We start from the raw sequence: 26106 nt of genomic DNA, 5'->3' as shown, positions 1-26106 counted from the left end.
AATTCTTTTTCCCCCTTGTGACAAAGATTCTTTTGAAGGATTCATATTGCTAAAAAAAGAAGAGAATAGACCTTTCCCTTCAAATTTCAATTTTTAGTATTTACCAATCATTTACCATTGACAAAGAAGTTTTACCCATAAAAGTACTTTCTATTCCTCTCTAAGCAATATAATGCTCCAAAACAGTGATATGATGATAATTACAAAATAGCTGAGGTCACCCTAGTGACCTGTGAAGACAGTGGGCAGAGAAAGGGAATGGGACAGGCTATAACTGATTTTTCAAATAATACCTAATTTAGAAATACGTGCATCTTCACCAGACAGAATTAACCATTCCAGCTACAAAATGACACTTGACAGTCATTCATCCTTGATCTACAATTTTTCCAACTATTTTCTTTAACCAGGAAGGGAAATAAAGCATCCACTTGTTTTGTTATAAAATGGCCTATATCTTACATCATGGCCTTAAAGACATTTTATTCTCTGAGCCATCACTTCAAAGTTTCTATGAAAGTATTAGAGTTCAGATGAATTGTACTTCTTACTTAATGTGTAATGTCTCTAAATGTTTCAATCAACTCATACAAAGATAAAAGACAAGCAGCTCTGAATCCTCACTCAGAGGAAGAGACAATTCTACTAGGTATCTCACATCATGCTACAAAGAGAAAGAATAAACAAGAGTAAGATACAGTTGCTGACCTTGAGAAACCTTCCATCTGGCTGGGGAAATGACATGGGAAACAAGAGTTAATGAGATAAGAGAGATGCTCTATTGTGTGGTATGGAGAAAATAGATGTTTATAGGCATGAAGATATACTGCCCTCATTTTGGGTAGAGAAGCAAAGGAGGCTGGAGAGGTGGGACCACATGGAGAGGCCTGGAGGTCTGGTAGAAATACTTAGGTTTGATAGAGTAACCAACAGGGCAGTGAGATGTTTTTGCACAGAAGGATGAACTAAAGTGGAGAAAGGAATTAGGCTAAAAAAAAAAATCAGCTAGGTCAATTAGAAAAATGATTAAAATAGATACAATTTTTCTCTTAGCGTACTTTAAGTAGTATCTCATGAAATCACGAATGGATCTCCCCCAAGTTTTCTGGGCTTCACAGTCTTCTACACTTTAAATCATAATACATGTTCAGTCTCATCTCTTTCTCTCCCTGCCTCTCTTTCTCTTTTTCTCAAATATATGTCAAGGAATATACACAGCTGAATTAAAAACAAGAGAAAAAAAAGGAAGCATAATCAATTAATTTTAACCTGAAAACTGTTGGTACAAAAGCATTTGTAACTGACTTGAAATTAACGTGAAAATAAAACTAAAATGGTGACATTATCACTGAATCTAATTCTAGGAAAGTTCTAACATACACTTCTTTTTATTGACCATTAAACTCACTTAAAAATACATGAAATGCATGATTATAACTTACTGTGCTTTATTCTGTGAGCAATTTAATATTTATGCATACTAAGAATAAAGTAACTTTACTTTGCACATTATCAAAAAAGCATAATGTAATTACATTTAGCTTGAGTAGATAAGTAAAACAAATATATATTGATTTTACCTTTGCTTTAGTCGTCTTTTGGCTGTTGTGGGAACATTAGCACCATAGCCATAGGAAAAAAGAACCCTTTCAGCCTCATCTTCATTTTCAACTGGAAAATATTAAAGTGTATGATGTAAAATAAGTTTTTTTTTCCTTAAAAAGCACGGCAGAAGTGAAAATAAAAGAGGTCATACTAATGAATCAGGGAGCATAAGAGCATTAAAAAGGGCTAATGCATAATCTCAAACAGTCCATTTGTAAGTAGAAGCGTATTTCTTAAAGTATATCGTCGCTTAAATCTGTTCCATTTTTAACATTTTATTTTTAAAAGGTGTAAGGGCTTGCATCATATGACATGTTAAAGTTTCTTCTTATAAATCATAATAATATAGATGTTGTGTTATTCTGAATGATTCTAAGGCTTTTTATGTGGAATGTGTATTATGTAATTATAAATAAGTAATGATAACATCAATTTCATTACTTCTCTTCTTGATAAAACAAATTATTATTTTTAATTAGGAAAGATGTCCATTATTTTATCAGAACAACTTTATCTTAACTTGCAATAATGATATTGTACATTTAAGTAGGTTACTCTGTGATAAAAAATGCACACTATGAACAATGTATTGATGGCTTTTTTTTTTTTTTTAAAGATTTTATTTATTTGACACACAGAGAGAGAAATCACAAGCAGGCAGAGAGGCAGGCAGAGAGAGAGAGAGAAAGGAGGAAACAGGCTCCCTGCTCAGCAGAGAGCCCGACGCGGGGCTCGATCCCAGGACCCTGAGATCATGACCTGAGCCGAAGGCAGAGGCTTTAACCCACTGAGCCACCCAGGCACCCGGCCTTTTTTTTTTAATTAGAAAAAAATTCAGTAAAACCATTTACTTCTAAATTTCGCCACTGTCACACCACTCTTTTTCAGGAGGAATTTTAACTGACAGGTTAACATTTCATTGTTAAACAGTTTGAAGGCAAAGGCAACTTTACTGTAGGTTGGGATTAAAAAATAAAGCCCCCAAAACTAAAGGTTTACTAGCTCAAATTAAGGCAGTCAATGATATATAACAATTTTTATAACATTATTCAACAACAACCATTATTTTAACATTAAAAAGAGAAACCTTTCTCTTTCTTTTTTAGAAGATTTTATTTATTTATTTATTTGTCAGAGAGAGAGAGAGAGAGAGAGAAAGAGAGAGCACAAGCAGGGAGTGGCAGGCAGAGTAGGCAAAGGGAGAAGCAAGCTCCCTGCTGAGCAACGGATTCTGATCTCAGTCTGAGGGCCCTGGGATCATGACCTGAGCTGATGGCAACTGACTGAGCCATCCAGGCGCCCCCAAAGACCTTTCAGAAGTGTTTCAGATTTAAAACAAAGCCACAGAGTTCACATTAGTAAATGAAGCTATTTGCAGGTCCATTACTGTAATATGCATATATTTGTTGACTGTCTATTTATGGTATAATAAGAATTTTAAATAAATTTTCCCTGTTTTCCTTCATCCCTTTATCCCTATTTTTCATGGTGAACCAAAGTCCGTCTTCAGAGGTACATTTATTACTTTTCAGGTAAATGTGGAAGCAAGAGATGACATATGCCATTGCCAATACTAGTATTAGCTGTCATGGCTCCGGATCCAAGATGAGTTCTTCAATTCGGCTCTATCAGAATGGCAGAATGGCTCTCCTAGAGCTGGTATTTACTTTATTTATTTATTTATTTATTTATTTGACAGACAGAGATCACAAGCAGGCAGAGAGGCAGGCAGAGAGACAGAAAGAAGGAAGCAGGCTCCCCGCTGAGCAGAGAGCTGGATGCGGGTCTCTATCCCAAGATCCTAGGATCACGATCTGAGCGGAAGGCAGAGGCTTTAACCCACTGAACCACCCAGGCGCCCCCTTGAGTTGGCATTTTGATACCTATCTGACTCTTGTCTCTAAATTCAGAAGGAAGAAGGTAAATGTAGTTAAAATCTCAAAAACCCATCAGTTAGATATTAATGGACATCTTAAATTTGAGTTTTTTTTTTAATTGTTCAAATTTTTGTTTTGGTGCACAGTACAAGAAATGAACTTTTAAATCAACTGAATTCTATGGAAAATGGAACATCAAATAAATTAGACCCATGTTAAAACAGAAGGTCAGTTAAGTGTCCAAACTTAAGGATATAAGAGCCACAGATAAACTTCAATTCTATAATCTTCTTTAAAAGGTCAAAGTCTTTCAAACACAACTTTGCTATGAACTATACCTAATAAATGAAGTCTAACCATCTTCATATCAGCTGAAATTTCCTGTATTAGATGGTGATCCTTTGAAAATTGTACACAATGTAGTACTAAAAAAGATTTTTTTAAAAAATTTTTAAAAGATTTTATTTATTTATTTGACAGAGAGAGAGATCACAAGTAGGTGGAGAGGCAGGCAGAGAGAGAGAGGAGGAAGCAGGCTCCCCACTGAGCTGAGAGCCTGATGCGGAGCTCCATCCCAGGACCTGGGGATCATGACCGGAGCCAAAGGCAGAGGCTTTAACCCACTGAGCCACCCAGGAGCACCCTAAAAAAGAATGTTTTGTACTACATCTTTGAAATTTTTGTTACTAAGTAGTCTTTAAGGATAGAAATTTTTTTTTTAAAGATAAGAATATTCTAATTTCCATTGTGAATGGATAGAGATGAACCTAGTTTCTTGATCTTCCAAGTATAAATATATTTTATTCTAAGATGATTTTAATATGATTTAAACAATAGCAAAGCAAAAATTTATTTCTGCATTTTTCCTAAAGATTTTATTAAGAGGGATGCCTGAATGGCTCAGTGAGTTAAGAGTCTGACTCTTGATTTTGGCTCAGGTCATGATCTCAGGGTGGTGAGATTGAACCCTGCATCTAGCTCTGTGCTGGGCATAGAGCCTGCTTAGGATTCTCTCTCTCCCTCTCCCTCCACCAGCACCCCACTCCCATTTCTCTTGGGTTGCATGCCTGCTCACTCTCTCTCAAAAAAAAAAAAAAAAAAGATTTTATTCAGAAAATATTTACACATATGGAAAAGCTGAAGGATGTTTATAGTGTACACCCATATAGCTCAACATTTGGATTCTAAGTTAAACATTGTATTGTACATAATTTATTATACATCTATTACTACATACATTTATGGATTTATCTTCCATTTCTGATGTTATTTTCAAGTAAGTTGTAGACATCTGTCTTTTACCTTTCAACAGTTCAACATGTAAATTATCAACTATAGTTCAATATTTATTTGTAGTTCTTCTTAAAAAAATTAAATTTACATATGGTAAGGGGTACAAATCTTAAATCTTCCATTCAGTGAGTTCTGAGAATATACACATATGTGTAACACAAACTCTATTAAGATACAGAATTCCAACACCCTGGAAAGTTCCCTAATACCTCTTTTCCCAGTTAATTTTTGGAGACAACCATCCTTAGAGGCAACCACTGTAGTGCATTTTTTCACTATAGATTAATTTCTCCTCTTCTAGATTTTTACATTTTTTTTTTTAAAGATTTCATTTATTTACTTGATAGACGGAGATCACAAGTAGGCAGAGAGGCAGGCAGAGAGAGAGGGGGAAGCAGGCTCCCCACTGGGCAGAGAGCCCGATGTGGGGCTCGATACCAGGACCCTGGGATCATGACTGGAGCCAAAGGCAGAGGCTTGAACCCACTGAGCAACCCAGGTGCCCCTAGATTTTTACATTTTTACATCTAAGGCTTCTTAGACTAAGCATAAAGTTTTTCAGATTCATCCATGTTGTTGAAGAATCAGTAGTTTGTAACTGTTTCTTTTTACTGCGGGGTAATATTCTAGAATATAAAATGTATTATGGTTTGATTAGCCATTTTCCTGTGATAGTCACCTGGGTTGTTGCCAGTTTTTGACTATCGTGAATGCAGCTCCTAAGAATATCCAGGTAGAACTCTTTTTGTGTGCATATGCTTTCTTTTCTCTTGGGCAAAATACAGAGAAATAGAATTGCTGTATTATCGGATAGGCTGTTTGGTTTTACAACAAAAGTTGCGGTTGTTCTGTATTCTCACTAACATTGCTATAACCAGTCTTTCTAATTTCAGCCATTTTCGTAGGTGTGTACTAGTATTACTGAATGTGGGCCTTTTAATAGGTCTTTGCATTTCCATATAAATGGAATATGAAAAGTATTTTAAACTGCATTAAATGTTTCGTATGTTATAAAAATAGAAATCCTTGCCTTGTACTCACTCTCCCTTAAAGAAAAAGCATTTACTACTTCATCATTAGGTATCATATTAGCTGTAGGTTCTTTGTAGATATCCTTTATCAGATTGAGGAAGTTCTGTTCTACTCCTGATTTATTTAGACAGAGGGACATGTACAAAATTCTGAAGATAAGAAGGAATGTGGAACTTTCAAAATAAGATGATATGACAGGGAATGGCAAGGCATGAAAGACAAAGGAGAGTCTAATGAAAAAAGTCATGCTAAGGAATATGACTTTATGCTGTCTTAAGATGACAGGCATTAAAGCAGGTGTATGGTACAATCAAATCTGTATTTTATAAAGATTCCTCTGACTCCAGTCAAGACACTGGCAAATTTGGAAAAATACTTGCAGTTATCGGATACTGACACTAGAAATGGAAGAAATATAATGATAGGAATTAAATGAAAGTTTTCCTTAAATGGGCCTACAAATACAACAGAGCCTTTACAAGAAAATGTGCATAAAACAGATTCAAATTCAATTTCAGCTTCAACTGAAATTTACACTTGATCTTAGCCAAAAGGCCGAGAAGCAATTTCAACTGAAATTTAAAACCACTTTATAAGAATGTCCCTTTCTGAGATTTCTGACTTTCAAACAAAAATAATGTGCTGTAGCACACATCTCAGTCAATGGTGAAAGGTTAATTTAAAATATTCCCGTAACACCTAGTATAGCACAGAAAAGAGAGCGTATTGAGAGGAAACAGAAGAGGTAGAAATTGAAGGTCCAGGATTATTACCAGGTAGGGCCAAGGAATTTTTGTTTTTTAAGACTCATTCAAAGTGTCACCTCCTCTCCTAGGTATTGTATTCCTCACCTCCAAGGTGGAAATAACTTATCGCCACTTGTGTATTTCCACTGAGAAATGCCTATTTCTTGCTACTAGCACGTATCTCACTACTTTAATTATCTTTAATATGTTTGCTTCTTCCAGTGGTGTAGGTGAGGAAGTCTAATCAGCAAGCATTATCACAGGAACTCCCCAGCCCCAGATCCTGGCACATGGAAACATTTAACAGCTCCATGAGGAACTGAATACGTGAAAAGATAAAATCTATCTTGGTTAACCTATTTTTTAAGTACCAACTACTGAAATTAAGATTAACTAATTTTTTGGGCGCCTGGATGGCTCAGTCAGTGAAGTGGCTGCCTGCAACTAGGGTCATGATCCCAGGGATTGGGTCCCGCATCGGGCTCCCTGCTCCGCGGAGGGCCTGCTCTCCCTCTTCCCTGCCGCTCTGCTTACTGGTGCTCTCTATCTCTCTGTCAAATAAATAAATAAAATCTTAAAAAAAAAAAAGGATTAACTAATTTTTAAAATAGAAGATAGTTATTTTTTGAAAGTCACCAACTGGATTTTAAAGAAACAGACAAATGCAGTTTTAGAAATGTTATCAGGTTTCCTGTGCTGCCAGAAAAAAGAGCTGTGTATGTGAGGTAGTGGGCGACTTACTTTCTGCAGTTTGCATTATTATTTCATCGAGCTCTTTTTCCAATTTCTCATAAATGTCTAGCCTTGCCTGATGCTCAGAGTTCTGTGACTGAAGTTCAGTAATGCGTTTTTCAGAAGAGGCTTGGAGACTATAAAATTCTTTAGTTAAAACCTAATAGTAGAAGAAAAAAAAATTGCAAAGGCAGAATTAAACAAGGTTAACAGTTAAGACAAGTATGTGACACAAAAATACTCTGACTTTTTCCCCCCTCTTTCTAATGACTTTAATATGAGGAGAAAGTAGCTTGATTGAGATGACTGAGCAGGTAAGATAGATTATTTTTAAAGTAAATAATTCATTCGTCTGTAACTGAAAATTACGAAGCACGTTACTGTAAGAAGTGAAAAAACAACAAAATTAAAGCTTTGAAATAGTTTTCGGAGTAAGATTAGCATTTACTTATTAGAACTAAGAAAATGCAAGAGTGCCGTACTTATCAGAAGGTCATTTATTTGGCAACTGTAGTTACTGGAGAAAGGCTCACAGGCTTATAAAGCTGTGTGTGAAAATGATATACCCATCCTCCAGTCTTCCAACAGAGTTTATTTCATCCATGCTGACCATGGTTTTAATGAGATTTCTGGTTTCTTGAACAATCACACATTCAAAGCAACAAATCAAAATGATAAATATGAAGTCCCACTTGGGGCAGTAACAGAAAATGCCTTTGTATAGAAAGGAAGGATTTAAAAAAATTATAAAAAACAGATATGGAAATTGGAGTTATTTTGTGTAAGAACAAAAAATCCTACATTCTCCAGTGGTGACACGTTGAAGGAATCACTATGATGATGAATTCACTAAAAAGAGGAGACATTTCTAGTGGCAAAAGAAATGTTTTAATACTTAAATTACATTCCAATTATCTAGAAAGTCTACTAACTAGAACAGGCTAAATTATGCAGTGGTATTACATGTGCTTCCCAGCACAGCATAAGCAAATTACTATTTCCTTAGAAGCAACAGAATATTATGGCTAAGAATATGGGTTTGTAGCCAGAAAGATTTGGATTTCAATGCTGGCTTTGAAACTCATTAGTTGTAGATGGTAAGCAGTTAAACTCTTTCTAGGCCTACGTCAAAACATTGTTGGAAGGATTACATAAGATGATATGCTCACAGTGCTTAGCATGGTGCCTTAGCTAAGGTGCCTAGCAAGTTGGAATGTAAGTCTGAAAAATACTTTTACTACTGTAAGAATTATGAGAATATTTTATTAAATGGCTTGTAGAAATAGAGATCCTTCCTTAATTACTCTGAATTTTCTATAATGATAAATAATTTTTAACACAACTTATTTTCTCTCATAACATAAAGTTCAACCTTAACAAATGTATGTGATTGTATGCTTTCTGTGATGTGGAAAAAGGAAAAGATGCAGATCTATTTCCAGCTTTTACAAACAGAAATTACATTTTCCTTAACATATTTTATCTTATTTTCCTTCAATTATTTCCATCAAAACTTCTCCCCAAAATAAACATTATTCCCCCACCTTCCAAATTTATTCATTGGAGGATAAAGAAAGAATAACACGGGAATATTGATGATTATGATGATGACTATTATAATGATGGTGATGATGATAGGATGATTTTAGTGTCCCTGATTGGATCAGAAAAAAGAAATTAATCTTTAGTATTATTTCTTCTTTACTCTTGCCAGCTGGGAATATGTTTTCCAGAGACTTATTTATTCATTATAACTAAACTGCTAGTCAGTGAAGTGATCTAGAGCTTTCATAGAATTTATTATATTGAGATATAATTCATTAAGACTTTGGTGGCTGATGATACTTACTAATTCCATGGTCAAAAAAAGGGATCAGTAAGGATAGTGCTAAATGACTATTCTCACAGCACAGCTGATACTTTTCATCTGTACTCTACCTCCCTCAATAAAAACACCACACAATGAACACAATGAACCACAATAAAAGACTGCAGAAGTGGATATCTAAAGAGATAAACAATCAAAATGTAGAAGATGGGATATTTTGTAAAGTATTATTTTAATAAGAGATTTAAAAAGTGGTATTAAATTGAGAGATACAATTTAAAATTCTCTCTTCATAACACAGAGGAAAGATGGCCAGAAACACGTAACAACTCTGTACTCCGTGGTAGAGAATTCCTTTTTACTATAGATTTATCTCAGTGGTTGCTATAAATACATTCATTACTGTTTCTGAAAAGCCAAAGAAGATCTTGATTACAGGACCTACGGAAGGCTATTATATTAAAGATTCTTTAGGAAAAACCAATATACGAACATTTGAGTTTGAAAATGAATGCATAAAATAGATCAGCTGTTTTCAGAAATCCATTAGATATTAAACTTTCACAATAGCTGTTTCCTTCCTTTAAATAACAGAATAACACGAAGTTATATAAAATTATATATATATATATATATATAATTACATATAAAGTGGATGAAAATACAAAACTGTAGGCCAATAATAGCTTTAAAAAGAGATAAAAATATAAAGCCAGTGTTTGGGAGCCTTTGCCCATTGATAATTAGAAGTACAACAAGTTGTCTCCAAGCTATAAATCAAGGAAAATATTGGGTAAAAGCCACAGAAAAGTATGTACATATGACAATCGTTATCCTTCGCAAATTTATTTCTCTCTAAATTCATTATAAGTAAGAATTGTTTTAGAAATACCTTCCAGTATTTCAGAAAAATGGATTCGAACAATAGTACTGTAGTAACTTTTATCAAACCATTCATGCCCTCGTTATTTATTGAGCATCCACCATGAGCAAAGCACTGCGTTAGGTATTGGCGACACATGATAAATGAATAGTCCCTGTCCCCCACAAGGCTCCCAGTTTAATGGAGGAAAAAATGTAAAGAAATTCCCCTAAAGCCTCAGTTTTATCAACCAGTTTTCACAATCATAATATGTTTTACAAAGGTTTCTCCACAACCTTTACACAAAATAACACGATAATCGCTAGTCAACTGCATTCACTGACCAAGTGGGTAGGTCTATGGGAGAGTGGTTTTCACACTGCAAGTTGTTACCTAAGAGGTCATGACTGCATATGCATATATATATATATATATATATACATATATATATATATATATACACACACATATATATATACACATACATACTGCATATGGACTGCAACCAGCTAAAAATAATAAAACAGAATGGTTCAGGAAACATCAGCATGCATGTGTCGTAAACTATTATGTAGTGAAATGTTTGTTTCAGAAGTACAGAGAGGGATGTGCTTCCCTGTCTTCCTATATATACCTCCCATCCCCCTTCCACCTGCCCCAAGACACATCCTTAAGCACAGTCAACCAACCCGAAGGGGGCGGGGAGGAAAGTCATTTTGCTAGGAATTATGAATTTAAACCATGGAAAATATAACTTGCAAAAGATGAATTCCAAATTAGAGCTGATCAAATATGATCTAATCGAAAATGCGTGGTAAAATCTGCCATTGCAGATTATGACAGCACCAGGCTCCCGAAGAAGGTATTTTAAAAAGTTTTTAAAATGCCAAATACTGGTTTAGAAATATACACTATCTATAATTTTCGCTTCTATTTCTTATATGTATTTAATATCGTTTTTATATTTTTTCCTAAGCCTTTATTTTCTGTGAGAACCTTTATCTTGTTAATCTTAGTTTTACCTATCAGAGTACTTTTCAGAAATGTAATCTCTGAGAAAGTACTGTAATGAAAACTTACATCATTAGCTAATTAACCATGCTAATGACATTGCTACATTTTTCAATTTTTCAAATGAGCATTTCCCAAAAATCTAAAATATTCAGGAACATGACTACATGGAACCATAGAAACCATGAATGTAGCAAAAAATACAGTTTATAATATACTAACTGAAAATTGTTTAATTATCAACTATTTAAATAAATTCCAATTTTTAATATAATAAATAATGCTGTGATACATTCCATTAATATAAACCTTTATGAGCATTTCTTATTATTTCCTCAGGTAAAATTCCTTTAAAATTACTGGATCACTTTTTTAAAAGATTTTACTTATTAATTTAAGATAGAGCCCACAAGTGGGGCAGATGCTTAATGGACTGAGCCTCCCAGGCACCCCTACTGGATTAATTTTTTAAGGACTTGAATACAGATCACCATATTGTCCTCCAGAAAAGATGTTCTATTTTCTAACTGCATGAGATTTCCCTTTTAAGGGTATTCCTGCCAGCAGTTTCAAAACAACAAAAGGACCTAAGTAAAAGTAGAAAAGAGTTTAAATTTACATTTCTGTAATTATTAGGGAGAATACATGTTTTTGTTCATTTCTTGGCAATTTGCATGTCTTTTCTTGGGAAACAGTTCATTCCTTCTTTCCACCTATTCTCTAGAAGAGGAACATAGGTCCTTTTGATAAGAGATCTTTTAAAAGGAAGGAGACAAGTCTTTTCTCTTATATACACGAATATTATTTTTCAGTCTTTATTTTGCCCTTCAATATTATTCAGACTTTTTTTAAAACACGGAAGCATTAAAGGTTTTATTTTATTTCTCCTATCTGATTTCTTTCCCTGCTTTTAATCAACAGATCAACAGAATTAATCCCCAAACTTACATAATACAAAACTTCATCTGTATGTAGTTTTAATGGTTTTATAGTTCTGTATTTACATTTAGCTAGGATCCATCTCAGTTTTACTTTGGTATAGAGTGTGAAGTATGTAAGTATCTTCTCTGAATACTCAAATGATCATCACAGCACTATTTGTTGTCCAATTCACCCTTCTCACCTGATTTGTAATATAACCTTTACAATGAATACATTCTTAAATTTATGTAATTATGGGTTTTGAGTTCATATTTGATACCACTTATGGATTTTTTGGGGTGGGTTTTAATGTTCTTACCTCAGAATGAATTTTAAAATGTGATACATATTTCTCCTTATTATTTCTTTATAACAATCTTCTTCAAATATTTATTATTCTTGGGGCACCTGGGTGGCTCAGTCAGTTGAGTGTCCAACTCTTGGTTTCAGCTCAGATCATGATCTCAGTGTTTAAAGATTGAGCCCCAGGCTCAGTGGGGAGTCTGCTTGAAGATCCTCACCCTTTGCCCCCCCCAACCATTCACACACGCGCACTCTCTCTCTCTCTCTATATATATATATAACAAATAAATTTTAAAAATTGATTATTCCTTGTTTTTTTCTTCTAGTTATACTACAGAATTACTTTGTTCTAATGTTCTAATTACTTAGAGCATGCTAGCATTTGATTAAAAATATGTAATATCACTTGATAAAAATAGAAAAATTAGTAATGCTGCATATTACCAGAAAGATGGTGTTGCTTATATATTAGTGAAGTTGTATGCTTTTCTGATACAGTCTCTGTACTATTCCTATTAAAAATATTCCAAGTAATTATATATATTTTAGTTGCTATTGTGAATGAGATATTTTTGTTTCTTTTTTTTTTTTCTCTGACAAATCCAGTCCTTTTTATTAACATATCTTTCGGAAATACACATATCTTGTGTGTGTGTGCACATGTACACATGCAGGGCAGTGCTAGGTCCTACAGGTAAAATAAAAATAAAGCTCAATATGAGATGGACTTTGTACTTATTAAAATTACATGCTATGCTAATTTTATTTGATTTTTAAATTATTTTTTAAAAATTAAATTCTATGCCCAAAGTGGGGCTCTAACTCCTGACCCTGAGATCAAGAGTTGCATGTTCTACTGAGTGAGCCAGCCAGGAGTCCCATGTTATGCTAATTTTATTTTTTTTAAGATTTTGGTTTTTTTTATGAGAGACAGAGAGAGGGAGGGAGGGAGGGAGAGAAAGTATGAGCGGGTGTGGGGCACGAAGGGGGTGGAGAGGGCGAAAAGAATCTCAAGCAGACTCTGTGCTGAGCATGAAGCCCAACGTGGAGCTCAATCTCACCACCCTGAGATCAGGACCTGAGCCGAAACCAAGAGCTGGACGCTTAGCCTAGGGAGCCACCCAGGCCCCCCTGTTATGCTAATCTTAAAAGAAAAGTCTGTATATGTACCTCTATTTTCTTCTGATATTTTTCACATTCCAGTTGACACTGTGTGAGGTTTCTTGCAGTTTCCTCTTGGATAAGTTGAACGCGCTCACTTTCAAAAGATTTTAATTTACTTTGATAGAGATACTCTGTTACTTTGCTTTCTGTACTAAGTTGCAGTTCTCTGTACCTGAAAGAAGCAGAACGGTTATGAGACTCGACAAAAAGCTCAATGACGTCTATTAACACGAACATTACTTGTACTTTTCCCACACCCCCATATTATTATGTAGTTAATAACATATTTATATAGCAAAGCTTTTGTAAATAATTTAGATCGGCATATGTATGGAAATACTCAAAGTCTGGAGAACAAAACATACTAACTAAACTACCTCTATTGCTCCCTTAGCAATGAATTCCTTTCGTCCCCAAATAATTATTGCCCATTATTATTATTTTCTAAGACATTTAAAATAAAAAATAGTAAGAGCAAGTTTCAGTTGTATTGCTTAAAATGATTTAATTTCTATACATTTCAAAGGCTGACTTAAATCTACAGCAAAATTGATTCCAAGCTTGCTCTTTCTTTCTGAGTCTAAGTAACATTAGATGGAGGATGACAGGAAACATGCACATTGGACTGCACATTCTTAGGAATTTTGTAAAATAAATTTTTAAGTTAGTAAATACGTATAGATGGATATTATAAGAAAACATCATGCACAAATTACCAAGACAAATTAAGTAACAAGTAGTATATTATAACATAGATAAGGAACATTTTCTTCATTCCATAGGTCTAACCCGTAATAAAACCCTTTCCATATATACATCACCACCTATTATAAATTTGAAATTGCTTCAGGATGATTATGTTCTAGAGAGGAAAATATAGGAACATTATACTGTTTGAGGGAGCTATTATGAACCCAGTATAATGCTAGATTATGTTATTAAAATTCATTTATTCAAATATTTATTCAGCTAGTCACTATGCTAGATAAATGTCTATATAACGGTAGACAAAATGGTTTCCCTCCTCTTAAACAAGTTAGTTTCCTGGAGAAGATAGGCAAATAAACATGAAATTTCAACAGAGTATGGCAAGTGCTTCAGTAGGGTAATCCCTAGGTACCATGGGAGCATAGAGGAAGGAGACATAATTTGGTTTGTATGGATGTGTGTGCAGTGGGCAGTGTATAAGGAGGTTTGGGGTGGGAAGTGCTGTAGAGAGAAGAAACGAGAGTATGTGTACAGCAGGGAAGCAGAGAGCACAGTCTTATTTCATTCAGGGTATCTCATGGAATCCTTACAACAACTCTATGAGGGATTTTGCAGATGAAGACCCAAATGCTCAGAGATGTCAGAGAATTTCCTTAACAAGAAAATGCTGCTAGTAAATTTCGGGTTGGGTCTCAAATCCAGCTATATTTAACTCTAGAGCAAATGATCTTTCCATGACTATATGATATTCGTAACTGACATTTCTGAGGTCAGGTAAGCTTTTTAAAGGTCATTTTGCTATGTGACAGTAACAGTAACATTCAAAGTATAATCAGAGAAGATATGCATTAGGTATTAGCTCTTGGCTCCTTCACTCTTGACACTTTTTTGTCTTTGATAAAAACATTCCACGTTCAGATTGGTGGAAGTTCAGTGGATACTGGTACACACGATTTAAGATAAAGCAAGGCTTTCAGGTAAATGCTAGCTTGTGTGTTTAACTTTCTGGAAAATCCTGCCAGTAGGACACGACATATATATCTGTAAAATTTTTTACAATTTTATTTAAAAACCATCTTTTTATACAGATAAACAAACATTGACAATATTTTTTATTGAGACATAATATATACACTGTAAAATTAACCCTTAAAAGTGTATAATTCACTTTTTATAGTTTTTGGTATAATCACAAAGTTGTGCATCACCACTATCTAATTACAAAATGTTTCTATCACCCCAAATAAGAAACTCACCTTCATTTAGCAATTACTCCCCATCCCCCTCTCCCACCAGGCCCTTGCAACCACTATTCTACTTTTTTACTGTATGGATTTGCTTACTCTAGATATTTCATATAAATGGAATCATATAATATGGGGCTTTTTGATGTTTTCAAGGTTCATCCATGTTGTACCACATATCAGTACTCCATTCCTTTTTACGGCTGAATAATATTCCATTGCACGGATATACCACAATTTATTTATCCGTTCATTAGCTCTTAGACATATGGGTCATTCCCACCTTTTTGGCTATTATGAATAATGCCACTATGAACATTTATTTAGAAGTTTTTATGTAAACATGTTTTTGTTTTTCTTGGTTTTATACCTAGGAAAAGAATTGCTAGGTCAAATGGGCACTCTATTTTTTAACTTTCTGAGGAACCGCCAAACTGCTTTCCAATGTGACTGGATTACTTTACTTTCCCACCAGCAGTTATGAGGCTTCTGACTTCTCCACAACCTTATCATCACTGTTTTTCTTTTATTGTAGCCATTCCCATGGGTGTGAAGTGGCAAAAAAAAAAAAATTCTTTTACTCAAACATTTATTAATTCAACATTTTACTGACCTGAAAGCGTCCCTGAGTTAGATTGTTTTATAAATATAAATGTATAAAACATGTGTGAGATCAATATCTATTTTGTATGCTAAACCTAGGGAACACTCTAGACTGCATTAGCCAAATAAATTCTAGTAAGTCATTCAGAATGTGATATTGATCTTTAAAATTGCTTTGAAAAGATTAAACTGCGAAGTTTGCCTTCCTACGGATTCAAGACATTGTGGGTAATCAACGCCAACTCCAAATAGGAAATTACAGGCTCAGCTTTTAGTGCCACCTGTTCTTATGCACTATAGAGCACTTGAAAGTTACTTTTAGCATTATACTCTTCCCCTATAATGAAAAGTTAAATAACAATAGTTATCTCCTAGAAATTTGAGAACACTAAGTTTAATAAACTGACACTTCTAGAAGTCAAATGATAATTCTAAAGGACTAATCTATTCCTGCACTGTTTATACAATGAAAGAATCTGCCTCCAGTCATGAAGCCTGTGTGATAATTCTGAATTTGTTACAGTGAGCTGTGACAATGCTGAAGAGCGTTAGAGCTGCAAAAGCAGTTCTGCCATGACAACCGGAAGATGACAAGAGCGAGTGCCACAGTCTCAGGTAATTCCTGCTTGCTTGTTTTGCTAATAGAACCTGTCACATTTTACTTTGTTGATTCTGACTTCTCATCTTATTCTCATCATGTGAACATCTTATTTGAACGAAGCTATTATTAGCCATCTGTTAACAACTTTAAGTTTTACATTCTAATTCAGCATAGTAACACTAAGAGGTGAAATTTCCTATAAAGTTAGAAGTATAATCAGAATCTCCAACTATCCTTACAGTGATCTCATCCCAGGTCCCAATTTAGCTAGATTATGCTACATTTGTAACTGGGTTTTTAGTTTTCTTAAGGCTCACCCATATATCACATAGTGCTTTAAAAATAGTAATACAAAATTCTAGAATTAATTGTTTCCTTGTAAGGAATACATTACAACAAATTTTTAAGCTGGAGATATAAGGAGACAGGTTAAAAGGTGAAAACCACCTATTAAATAGGGAGCTACAGACATGCTGACCATAAGAAATACTCTCAGGCTATGGTGAATTAACTCCAAGTAGCAGCGCATGTTCTGCAATGCTAAGAAATAACTGCAGGGGAAAGATCAATGTGGCATTCAATTCTCAGAAATGGTAGAACTCATTTGAACAAAAGCACTGCATAAAACACTAAATAACAACAGATGTTTAGTTTTTTTAAATAAATAAGATATATTTATTTTAGAGAGCCAGAGCATGAGTGGAGGTGTAGAGGGAGAGGGAGAGACTCTCAAGCAGACTCTGCCGAGCTTGGAGCTGGAAGCTGGGCTCGATCTCATGATCCTAGAATCAATGACCTGAATGGGAACCAAGAGTCGGATGCTTAACCGACTGTGCCTCAATGACAACAGGTTTTTAAACAATATTTATATTTAACAATATTTATATTATTATATTATTATATATAAATTATATTTATATTATTATAATAACAATATTATAAATATTATAACAATATTATTATATATTATATATAATATGTAATATAACAATATTATAAATAACAATATTTATATTTAACAATATTTTATATGGTGAAAGTTTTGCTCAAGACACTCTGATTATTAAGCCAAGAAATGTGTACGGCTTCTTCCCAACTCTATCAACAAGGTTATTATTGGGTAAAGAGGTGAAGGACCTATATACTTATTAGTCTTTTATTTAATCTCAGTTTTTTTTTTTTTATTGCAATAAGACACAGCAACTGATCTTTGAATTTTGTCCACAAAATGTTCATGGTTATCCCAATATTAAAACTGGATATTGTATCTAATCTCATTTGGTAGAAAGCCATTCTAAGGTAAAATACCCAGAACAGATTATATTCAGTAGTGAAGTTCCTATAATCACCAGGACCAGGAAGTGGTCCTTCCACTAAGAAACTTTAAGAGCTGGTCCACTCTGGAAGGCAGGCCCGCAGCAGTGTAAGTTGGGCGTTCGTGCGCCAGAGGAGAGCTGCGTGTAGACAGAGCACAGGAAGTACAGGAATCTGCACAAGGAAGACTGGCAAAGAAGCTAAGCAGAGTAACAGGATTTCCAGTGACTGGCAAGGATTCAGGGAAGGAATTTTAGTAGTCAGGCATTTGGCAGAGTAAATGAAAGTAAGGACTGAAAGGTATTCTGGGTCAATACAGAGAAAACACTGTGGGACTCAGAAAAATACAAAGGAACAGACAGTCATGGCTGGACCACTACATCCTTTGTGTGAGGAGGATAATCTAATTCTAAATTTCAAAATCAATGGGGCAGAGGCGGCTGATAAACTTGCCACATATAATAGGCGTGCTTTGAGACAGAGATGCATGCATCTGGGTCTCCAGAGAGGAAGCCTTTGGTGGATTTTGCTGTGGGAAATTGGAGTTGACAAGGGCTGACATTCCTAATCAACTGAGAATCAATCTTACATAGATGGGCTATCAATCCCATTTTACTTTGCGATCTCTGACTCCTCTCCCTCTTTTTTTTTTTTTTTTTTAAGATTTATCTATTCATGAAAGAGAGAGACCCCAGCAGACTTCTCACTGAGCTCGGAGCCCAACATGGGGCAGGGGATTGGGGAATAAGGGAGGGAGTGGGAATGGGGTGGGGAGGAGGGGTGCCAATCCTGTGACCCCGAGATTGTCACCTGAGCTGAAACCAAGAGTCAGTTGCTCAACTGACTGTGCTGCCCAGGGGCCCCTTCTTCACTATTCTTTTAATAAGACCTCATGATGTTCCTTTTCACATTATTCATTTTGGTTGAGCTAATAAATGATCTATAGCTTAACTAATCTTTGTGCCTGCTGTTTCTAATTCCCAGGGGGATAAGACTTAGTTTCATTCTTTGTACAGAGAATTTTGGTTGTGTTTCTAGACCTATCTATGTATTTTTAAACTTGTATCACATGTTCAGAATGCCTCTGGATAGATTACTGAATAATTAGCCAAAGCCTAAGATTCACTTACTCCAACAAAGAACTGAGAAAAAAATTTGTTTGGATTTTCTGTTTCTGTGGCTGAGAAAAAGCTGTCTCTTAGGTTAAAGAAACAAAACCACTGAGTTTTTAATTATGTCTAAAGCTTTTTTTTCTGGTTCTCAATAGTATATATTTATCTGTATATTTTTATCTATAGATTAATATCTAACAGTACATTAACTAGTATTCTACCAATGACATATTTATTTATTTATTTATTTTTAAAAGATTTTATTTATTTATTTGACAGACAGAGATCACAAGTAGGCAGAGAGGCAGGCAGAGAGAGAGAGGAGGAATCAGCCTCCACTGAGCAGAGAGCTGACGTGCGACTTGATCCCAGGACCCTGAGATCATGACCGGAGTCGAAGGCAGAGGCTTAACCCACTGAGCCACCCAGGCACCCCCAACTACATATTTTAAGCATACTGAGAGTGAGGCATTAGGAGACAAAATACTTTTTACAAAAGTAATGTATTTTTAATTTCATCTTTTATAATTGCTATTTTTCTATAGAGCTAACTTTCCATTAACCAAAATATTTCATTCATCAATATCTAATTCATTTAAAAATACTTACTGCATACCTGTGTTAGGTATTACTTATCAGATACTGGTCAAACACAAATAGCATCACTACTCTTCAAGGAACTCAAATTCTGATGGTGGGAGATAAAGAAATGTAAGGTGATAATGCTAATAAATTCTAAAAATAATCACACAGAGTAAGGGAATAGAGAATGAGAGAGATAGTGGTGGTGCTATTTTAAAGACGTTGGACAGGGAAGGCATTTCTGTTAAGGTGGTATTTGAGCAAAGACAAGTGTATGAGGGTTTACTAAAACTTGTATTTTAGAACTTAACTAATTGATTAGTAAGAAAACACTTGTGGGCCACGTATCATATTTAAGATTTATATAATATAGACATTTTCTGTTTAAAGAGATACAGTATCAAACCTAGAAAGGCAAAAGAAGTCCTTCACACTTACTTGAAACTTGGTACCTTAAACCAGTATTTAAAATTATGTGCCAAAACTAATGGATTTACTAGAGAGTCTAATCTACAGGAATTGCAACTAGGAGAAAGAGGACTGAATTTTTAACAAATGCACTAGTGGTATCAGGGTAAGTGCAACTATTTTACAGACTGGGAAATAGATACTTATTTCAACAAATAATTCTGTTATTATTTAAAAAATAATTTAAAGGGGGCGCCTGGATGGCTCAGTTGGTTAAGTGTCTGACTCTTGGTTTCAGCTCAGGTCATAATCTCATGGGTCCTGAGATAGATCCTTGTGACATGTCAGACTCTGTGCTCAGTGGGGAGTCTGCTTGAAGTTTCTCTCCCCCTGTTCCTCCTCCCACTCGTACCCACTCTCTCATGCTCAAATAAACAAATCTTTAAAAATAAAAAACAAAATAATTTTGATTCATTTTTATACTGAGGTAAACAATAAGCCACATAAGAATTTTCTTTTCACCATTTAAAATTGGTGTCTTTTTAAAAAAGTCCTTTGAATGTTTGTACTGATTCTATAATAAAAGAAGAAAAATATCATTCATAAGCTCATAGTGATAGCTGCTGTTTATATCTTTATTTATTTCCTTCTTGTCTTCTCTACACAATTAAACATTTTCATATTTACTTTCAATTCTGTAAAAAATTTATCAAACCCATTCTTAGGGAAAAAATTTCAAATATTACAAATATAGATTGAAAATCTCTTCATCATCACTCTCAACTTCATTTCTCCTTTTAGAGAAAAACAGTTATCAATTTTCTGTGTATGTTTCTAGATTATTTTTTTAAATAATGTGTACATATTATATACAGAGGGATATATTGTTTTCCTTTTTTCTTTTTTCTCTCTTTCTATTTATTTATTTTTTTGAAGATTTATTTATTTATTTGACAGAGATCACAAGTAGGCAGAGAGGCAGGCAGAGAGAGAAAGAGAGGAGAAAGCAGGCTCCCCACCAAGCAGAGAGCCTGATGCAGGGCTCGATCCCAGGACCCTGGGATCATGACCTAAGCCTAAGGCAGAGGCTTTAACCCACTGAGCCACCCAGGCGCCTGTTCTTTTTCTTTAAAAAAAAAAAAAAAAAAAAAAAATACCACCATGTCTCAAATACTCTAATTTTTTTTTTTCCACTTAACGAATATGTTTTGGGATCTTTCCCTGTCTGTACCTCGTATCTTTCATTTGCTACCCAGGAGATCACAATGCAAACAGAATTATTTAATTAATTTCAGTCCATTTATTTAATTCAAAGCTGAAGAATATTCAGATTATTTCCAATTTTTTATTACATATGGTGTTTTCAAGACCACCCCAAATAATGCCTACCATGCACAACTGAATGTTTCTCAGAGAGATATGAAACAGAACTGTTGGGTCAAAAGACTTTAAATTTTGCTAGATTCTGTGCATATTCCTCCTAAATAGCAATATAAATTTAAAATATTACCAGAAGTATATGAAATATGGTTTCTCTACTCCTCACCAATCTTTGATATTATATATGAAATGCTTACTATGAACATTATGTATGTAAATCATACTTCATATAGAATTTGCTATCCTTGTTTTTGCTGATTTAACTTAAAAAGCTCTTACACTGTTAAATCCCTTTCATAAGTATTATTATTGGCCCTGTAATTTTCCATTAAGTATTTCTCTATTGTTACACATTTAGCCTCTCCCCAATTTCTTAACCTCATTTTCACACCAAATAGTAGCACCCAGTTTATTCACCCACACAATGCAATGGGTTTTACTCTGAATAAAGTCTAAATTTCCAAACCAAATATATCTTTGAGGGCATAAGGCCTTTACAATTGAGGGCTGCCCCAAGGACTGCTATGACGCAATCCTGCTAAGCATTGCTGGGACGGTAGGAAGAAGTCTGTGAGCCCCAAATGTGCCTGTTTCAGTGAAGGGTATCCTCAGTCGGATCCATATATTCTTTTTTTTTTTTTTTAAGTTTTATTTATTTATTTATTTGACAGAGGGAGAGAGATCACAAGTAGGCAGAGAGGCAGGTAGAGAGAGAGGAGGAAGCAGGCTCCCTGCCGAGCAGAGAGCCTGACATGGGGCTCGATCCCAGGACCCTGGGATCATGACCTGAGCTGAAGGCAGAGGCTTAACCCACTGAGCCACCCAGGAGCCCCGGATCCATATATTCTGATGTTTCTTTAAAAAAATATAAACTTAAAAAAAAAATAGAAATAAAAAAATATAAAAAAGAAAAGATGTTTCTTTAAAAACACATAAAAAGGGGCGCCTGCGTGGCTCAGTGGATTAAAGCCTCTGCCTTCGGCTCAGGTCATGATCCCAGGGTCCTGGGATCGCGCCCCGCATCGGGCTCTCTGCTCGGCAGGGAGCCTGCTTCCTCCTCTCTCTCTCTCTGTCTGCCTCTCTGCCTACTTGTGATCTCTGTCAAATAAAATAAATAAAATCTTTAAAAAAAACATATAAAAAAATACAAGTATAACCTTGACTCATTACTTATGTACATATATAGACATGATTATGGATATATCTAAAATCATATAGGGGCGCCTGGGTGGCTCAGTGGGTTAAAGCCTCTGCCTTCGGCTCAGGTCATGATCCCAGAGTCCTGGGATCGAGCCCCACATCGGGCTCTCTGCTCAGCGGGGAGCCTGCTTCCTCCTCTCTCTCTGCCTGCCTCTCTGCCTACTTGTGCTCTCTGTCTGGCAAATAAATAAATAAAATCTTAAAAAAAATCATATAAAGATATTTACATTAATATAAAAAGAAAAAAGAAAAGAAAATGTGCAAATCCTAAAAAAATGGTGTCACTACAGGTGATCTATCTGGGAAGAGAGAAGCTGGAGAAAAAAGTTAGTTGTTTTTATGTTACATGATTTGACTTAAAAGTAATCTTCCTAAAGGCAACTCAAAGTCTTTGAAATAGGCAAATTAAAAAATGAAACATTACTTTCAATATAAATAATTCTGGCTCAAACATATTTTACTTCACACAATAAAGTGTTATTAGCCAAATAAGGGATGAAGTACATATTATCAACATCTAGTAGAGCAAATCTTGGTTGGTTAGTTTCTTAATATCCTGAAAATGTTTGAAAGATCAATGATTCCAAGAATAAGCACTGGGGTTCTACCATAACCAATCTACAATTTCTAATCGGTACTTCAAAAAGCAAAAACAAAACAAAAGCCAAAAAACCAACCTCCCCTAAACATCTGAAGCAGACAAAAAAACAAAACAAAAAAATCCCCAAACAGAAAACAAACCCTAGAACAATTAATATATATTAGAGTATATATCTGAAATTTCTTTCTTTTCACTGCTATTAAAATAAAAAAAAAGTTAGAGAATTTATTTTTTTGCATTGTTACCTGTTGTTCTGCCAAATGTTTTCTCTGTTTTTATCATCTTGATATTACTATATTTTAAAATACACAGCTTGATATTGAATGAAAACTGTAATGAAAATTAGGAGAGCAATTACTTAAGTTCAAAAATATGAATATAAAATTATAGAGAATCAGAGTTTGAATCAGGATTTTGATCCTTTCCTTTCAGTTGTGAAATTTTCTAAATCGAAGAGAAACCAGATAGAGTAGACTTATAAAAACAACCATCAATGTTGCAACAATGGTTACTACAGGACAAGAGAAAGGAATTTAAAAGGTACTAGGGTTATTTCTCCAAATGTTTCTGCCATTTCAATTTCTTCAACAAGTTCACTTCTCAGCTGTAAGACTACATCTGTCATTTTTGGCTTACAGGCTAATTCTTAAATGAATGTGAGAAATCTTTTTTTGCTGGGTTAAAAACGCTGAGTATGTTTAACAACTGCACCATGGATTTATAAGAATTTCAAGCATCCATTTAGAGTAATTCAATGCATCTATCATATCATGATCAAATAAAATATGTAATGTCATTAATAAATAATATGTAGTAATATTTGGCCATCTTATAAAGGCAAAAATAGGTGCTGCAGGTATGTGGGGATAAAAGTACTTAAGTGAAATAAATGAGAAGAATGTTGCCTTAAAATAAATCAAAGCATGCATGAGATAAAATTAGAGTGAAATATTTTATAATAGTGTTTGAATGGGTAGCTATTTTCCCTTATGTGGCAACGTGACAACAAACACTTAAAATTCAGCTTGAATCATCCTCTGATCCAGAGTATTTATTATATCAATGCTTTACAGCACTCAAACTATTTCCTGCTGCCTTTAATATATGTACTGCGGGGGTGTTAGGATACATTTAAAAAATCAAAATATATAAAACTGAATCTAGTTATGAGATCTCTGTATTTTCCTCTTGAATTTGCTGTGAACCTAAAAACTGCTCTTAGAAAAAAAAGTTGTAAGAAAAAAGCACTTTTAGAGGATATTTTTATGGAGTAATGTCAAGTATGAACAGTAGTGGGAAGGAGGCTAATCATAGTTTTGTCTTATTTTTCCACAATATATAGCTCAAAGAAAGGAAATCAATTTACTATGGTTCACACACAAAGTACTGAATAAGACAAAAAGGGATGTAAAAGATATTTATTTAGACCAACTTCCTATTAGCAGGCAAATGTGATAAATCTTAACAAAGAACTGTTCTGAGAATGGGCTATAGAATTCCACAAGGACTCTAGGATAAACTCTACTGAATAGGGATCTAGAAACCAGAGTCCTAGGTCTTCAAACCCAGATAATTGGTAACAGAACTGGACCATTAGTAAGATTTTTTTCTTTTCTAAGGGTCAGTAGGACCCCCAAGTGTAATTTATCTAGCCCAACCAGGGAAAACCATCAGAACCCCTTGTGGCACTTCTAAGATCTCTAGATGTGGTGGCTCCACTTTAGATCTACTCAATCAAAATTCCTGAGGACAGACAGGGGAATGTTGAGTTCTAAGTGATTAAATGGGCTAATGTATGTAAAATGCTTACACAGTGCCTTGTACAGTTAAAAAAACAGAAGTTACTTGAGTGCTAGAATGTTGGTTAACACGTCTTTGGTTTCTTAGGATCTATATATCACCTGATATAGCATAAACTTTTTTTTCTTTTAAGATTTTATTTATTGGGGCACCTGGGTGGCTTAATCATTAAGCATCTGACTCTGGCTCAGGTCATGATCCCAGGGTTCTAGGATAGAGCTCCTCATGGGGCTCCCTGCTCAGCAGGAAGCCTGCTTCTCCCTCTCCCACTCCCCCTGCTTGTATTCCCTCTCTCCCTGTCACTCTATCAAATAAATAAATAAAACCTTAAAAAAAAAGATTTTATTTACTTAATTGTCAGAGAGAGAGAGCGTAAGTGATCACAAGCAGGGGAGCAGCAGGCAGAGAAGCAGGTTCCCTGAAGAGCAAGGAGCCTGATGTGGGACTCGATCCCAGAACGCTGGGATCATGACCTGAGCTGAAGGCTGACGCTTAACCGACTGGGCCACCCAGGCATCCCTATCATAAGCTTTTAATGAATATTTACTGAATTAAAGAATAGATTCCTAAAAAAAAAAAAAAAAAAAAAAAAAGATTCCTATTAACCATTTTTAGATGTTATAAAATTTAAATTACCAAATAGGTTCAAGCCAGGGTAAAAACACTAAAGTATCATAAATTAAACAAGGAGCAGTCTTTTCTGTTCTATGACAAAACCAGTGAATTAACATGATTACTTCCATGATTAGGTGTCAGCATAACATGAAAACAAATTATAGGGAGTGAAGAAAAAAGAAACCAAAATGATTATAGGATAGGTATGGCTGAGCTACAAAAAAGATTAAGTTTCTAAAAAGGTACAGTTTGGTTAATGACTAAGGTGTAGAAGGAGACATGACAACATCTAAAAACACTTTAAATACAGAAATGCCAAAGAAGAAGCAAAGTTAGCATGATATGATGTGAAATACTTAAGCTCTGTAATGAGTTAAAGTAGTTGCAAAATGTACACACAATTTTAGGAATGTAAGTGCAGTTCACTAGCCTGCCCACAAGAATGTAATGAAGTCTATCATGAGGGCATGTAAATAAAACAGAAATGAAGAAGAAAAACATAAGACAATAAAGAGAAGAACAAAATCACTTTGTTAGGTGTACTTCCTCATCTTTAAATTGTTA

General features: G+C 34.7%; 1 protein-coding gene and 1 pseudogene across 3 annotated transcripts in view; both read right to left on the bottom strand.

Moving 5' to 3' along the window:
• PIBF1 (progesterone immunomodulatory binding factor 1) overlaps positions 1 to 26106 on the bottom strand; it is a 199672-nt gene that overhangs the window by 74625 nt on the left and 98941 nt on the right. For all 3 annotated transcript variants that reach the window (XM_047720116.1, XM_047720117.1, XM_047720115.1), the window contains exons 11-13: positions 13381 to 13546; positions 7295 to 7445; positions 1581 to 1671 (exon numbers count right to left, since the gene is read on the bottom strand). In XM_047720116.1, coding sequence (XP_047576072.1) covers positions 1581 to 1671; positions 7295 to 7445; positions 13381 to 13546 — 408 coding nt within the window. The remainder of the gene's footprint in view (positions 1 to 1580; positions 1672 to 7294; positions 7446 to 13380; positions 13547 to 26106) is intronic.
• LOC125096493 (uncharacterized) lies at positions 6244 to 6374 on the bottom strand (annotated as a pseudogene).

The sequence above is a fragment of the Lutra lutra genome, chromosome 3 (assembly GCF_902655055.1).
Source record: "Lutra lutra chromosome 3, mLutLut1.2, whole genome shotgun sequence".
Lineage (NCBI taxonomy): Eukaryota > Metazoa > Chordata > Mammalia > Carnivora > Mustelidae > Lutra > Lutra lutra.
This window is presented reverse-complemented; position numbering and strand designations above follow the sequence as displayed.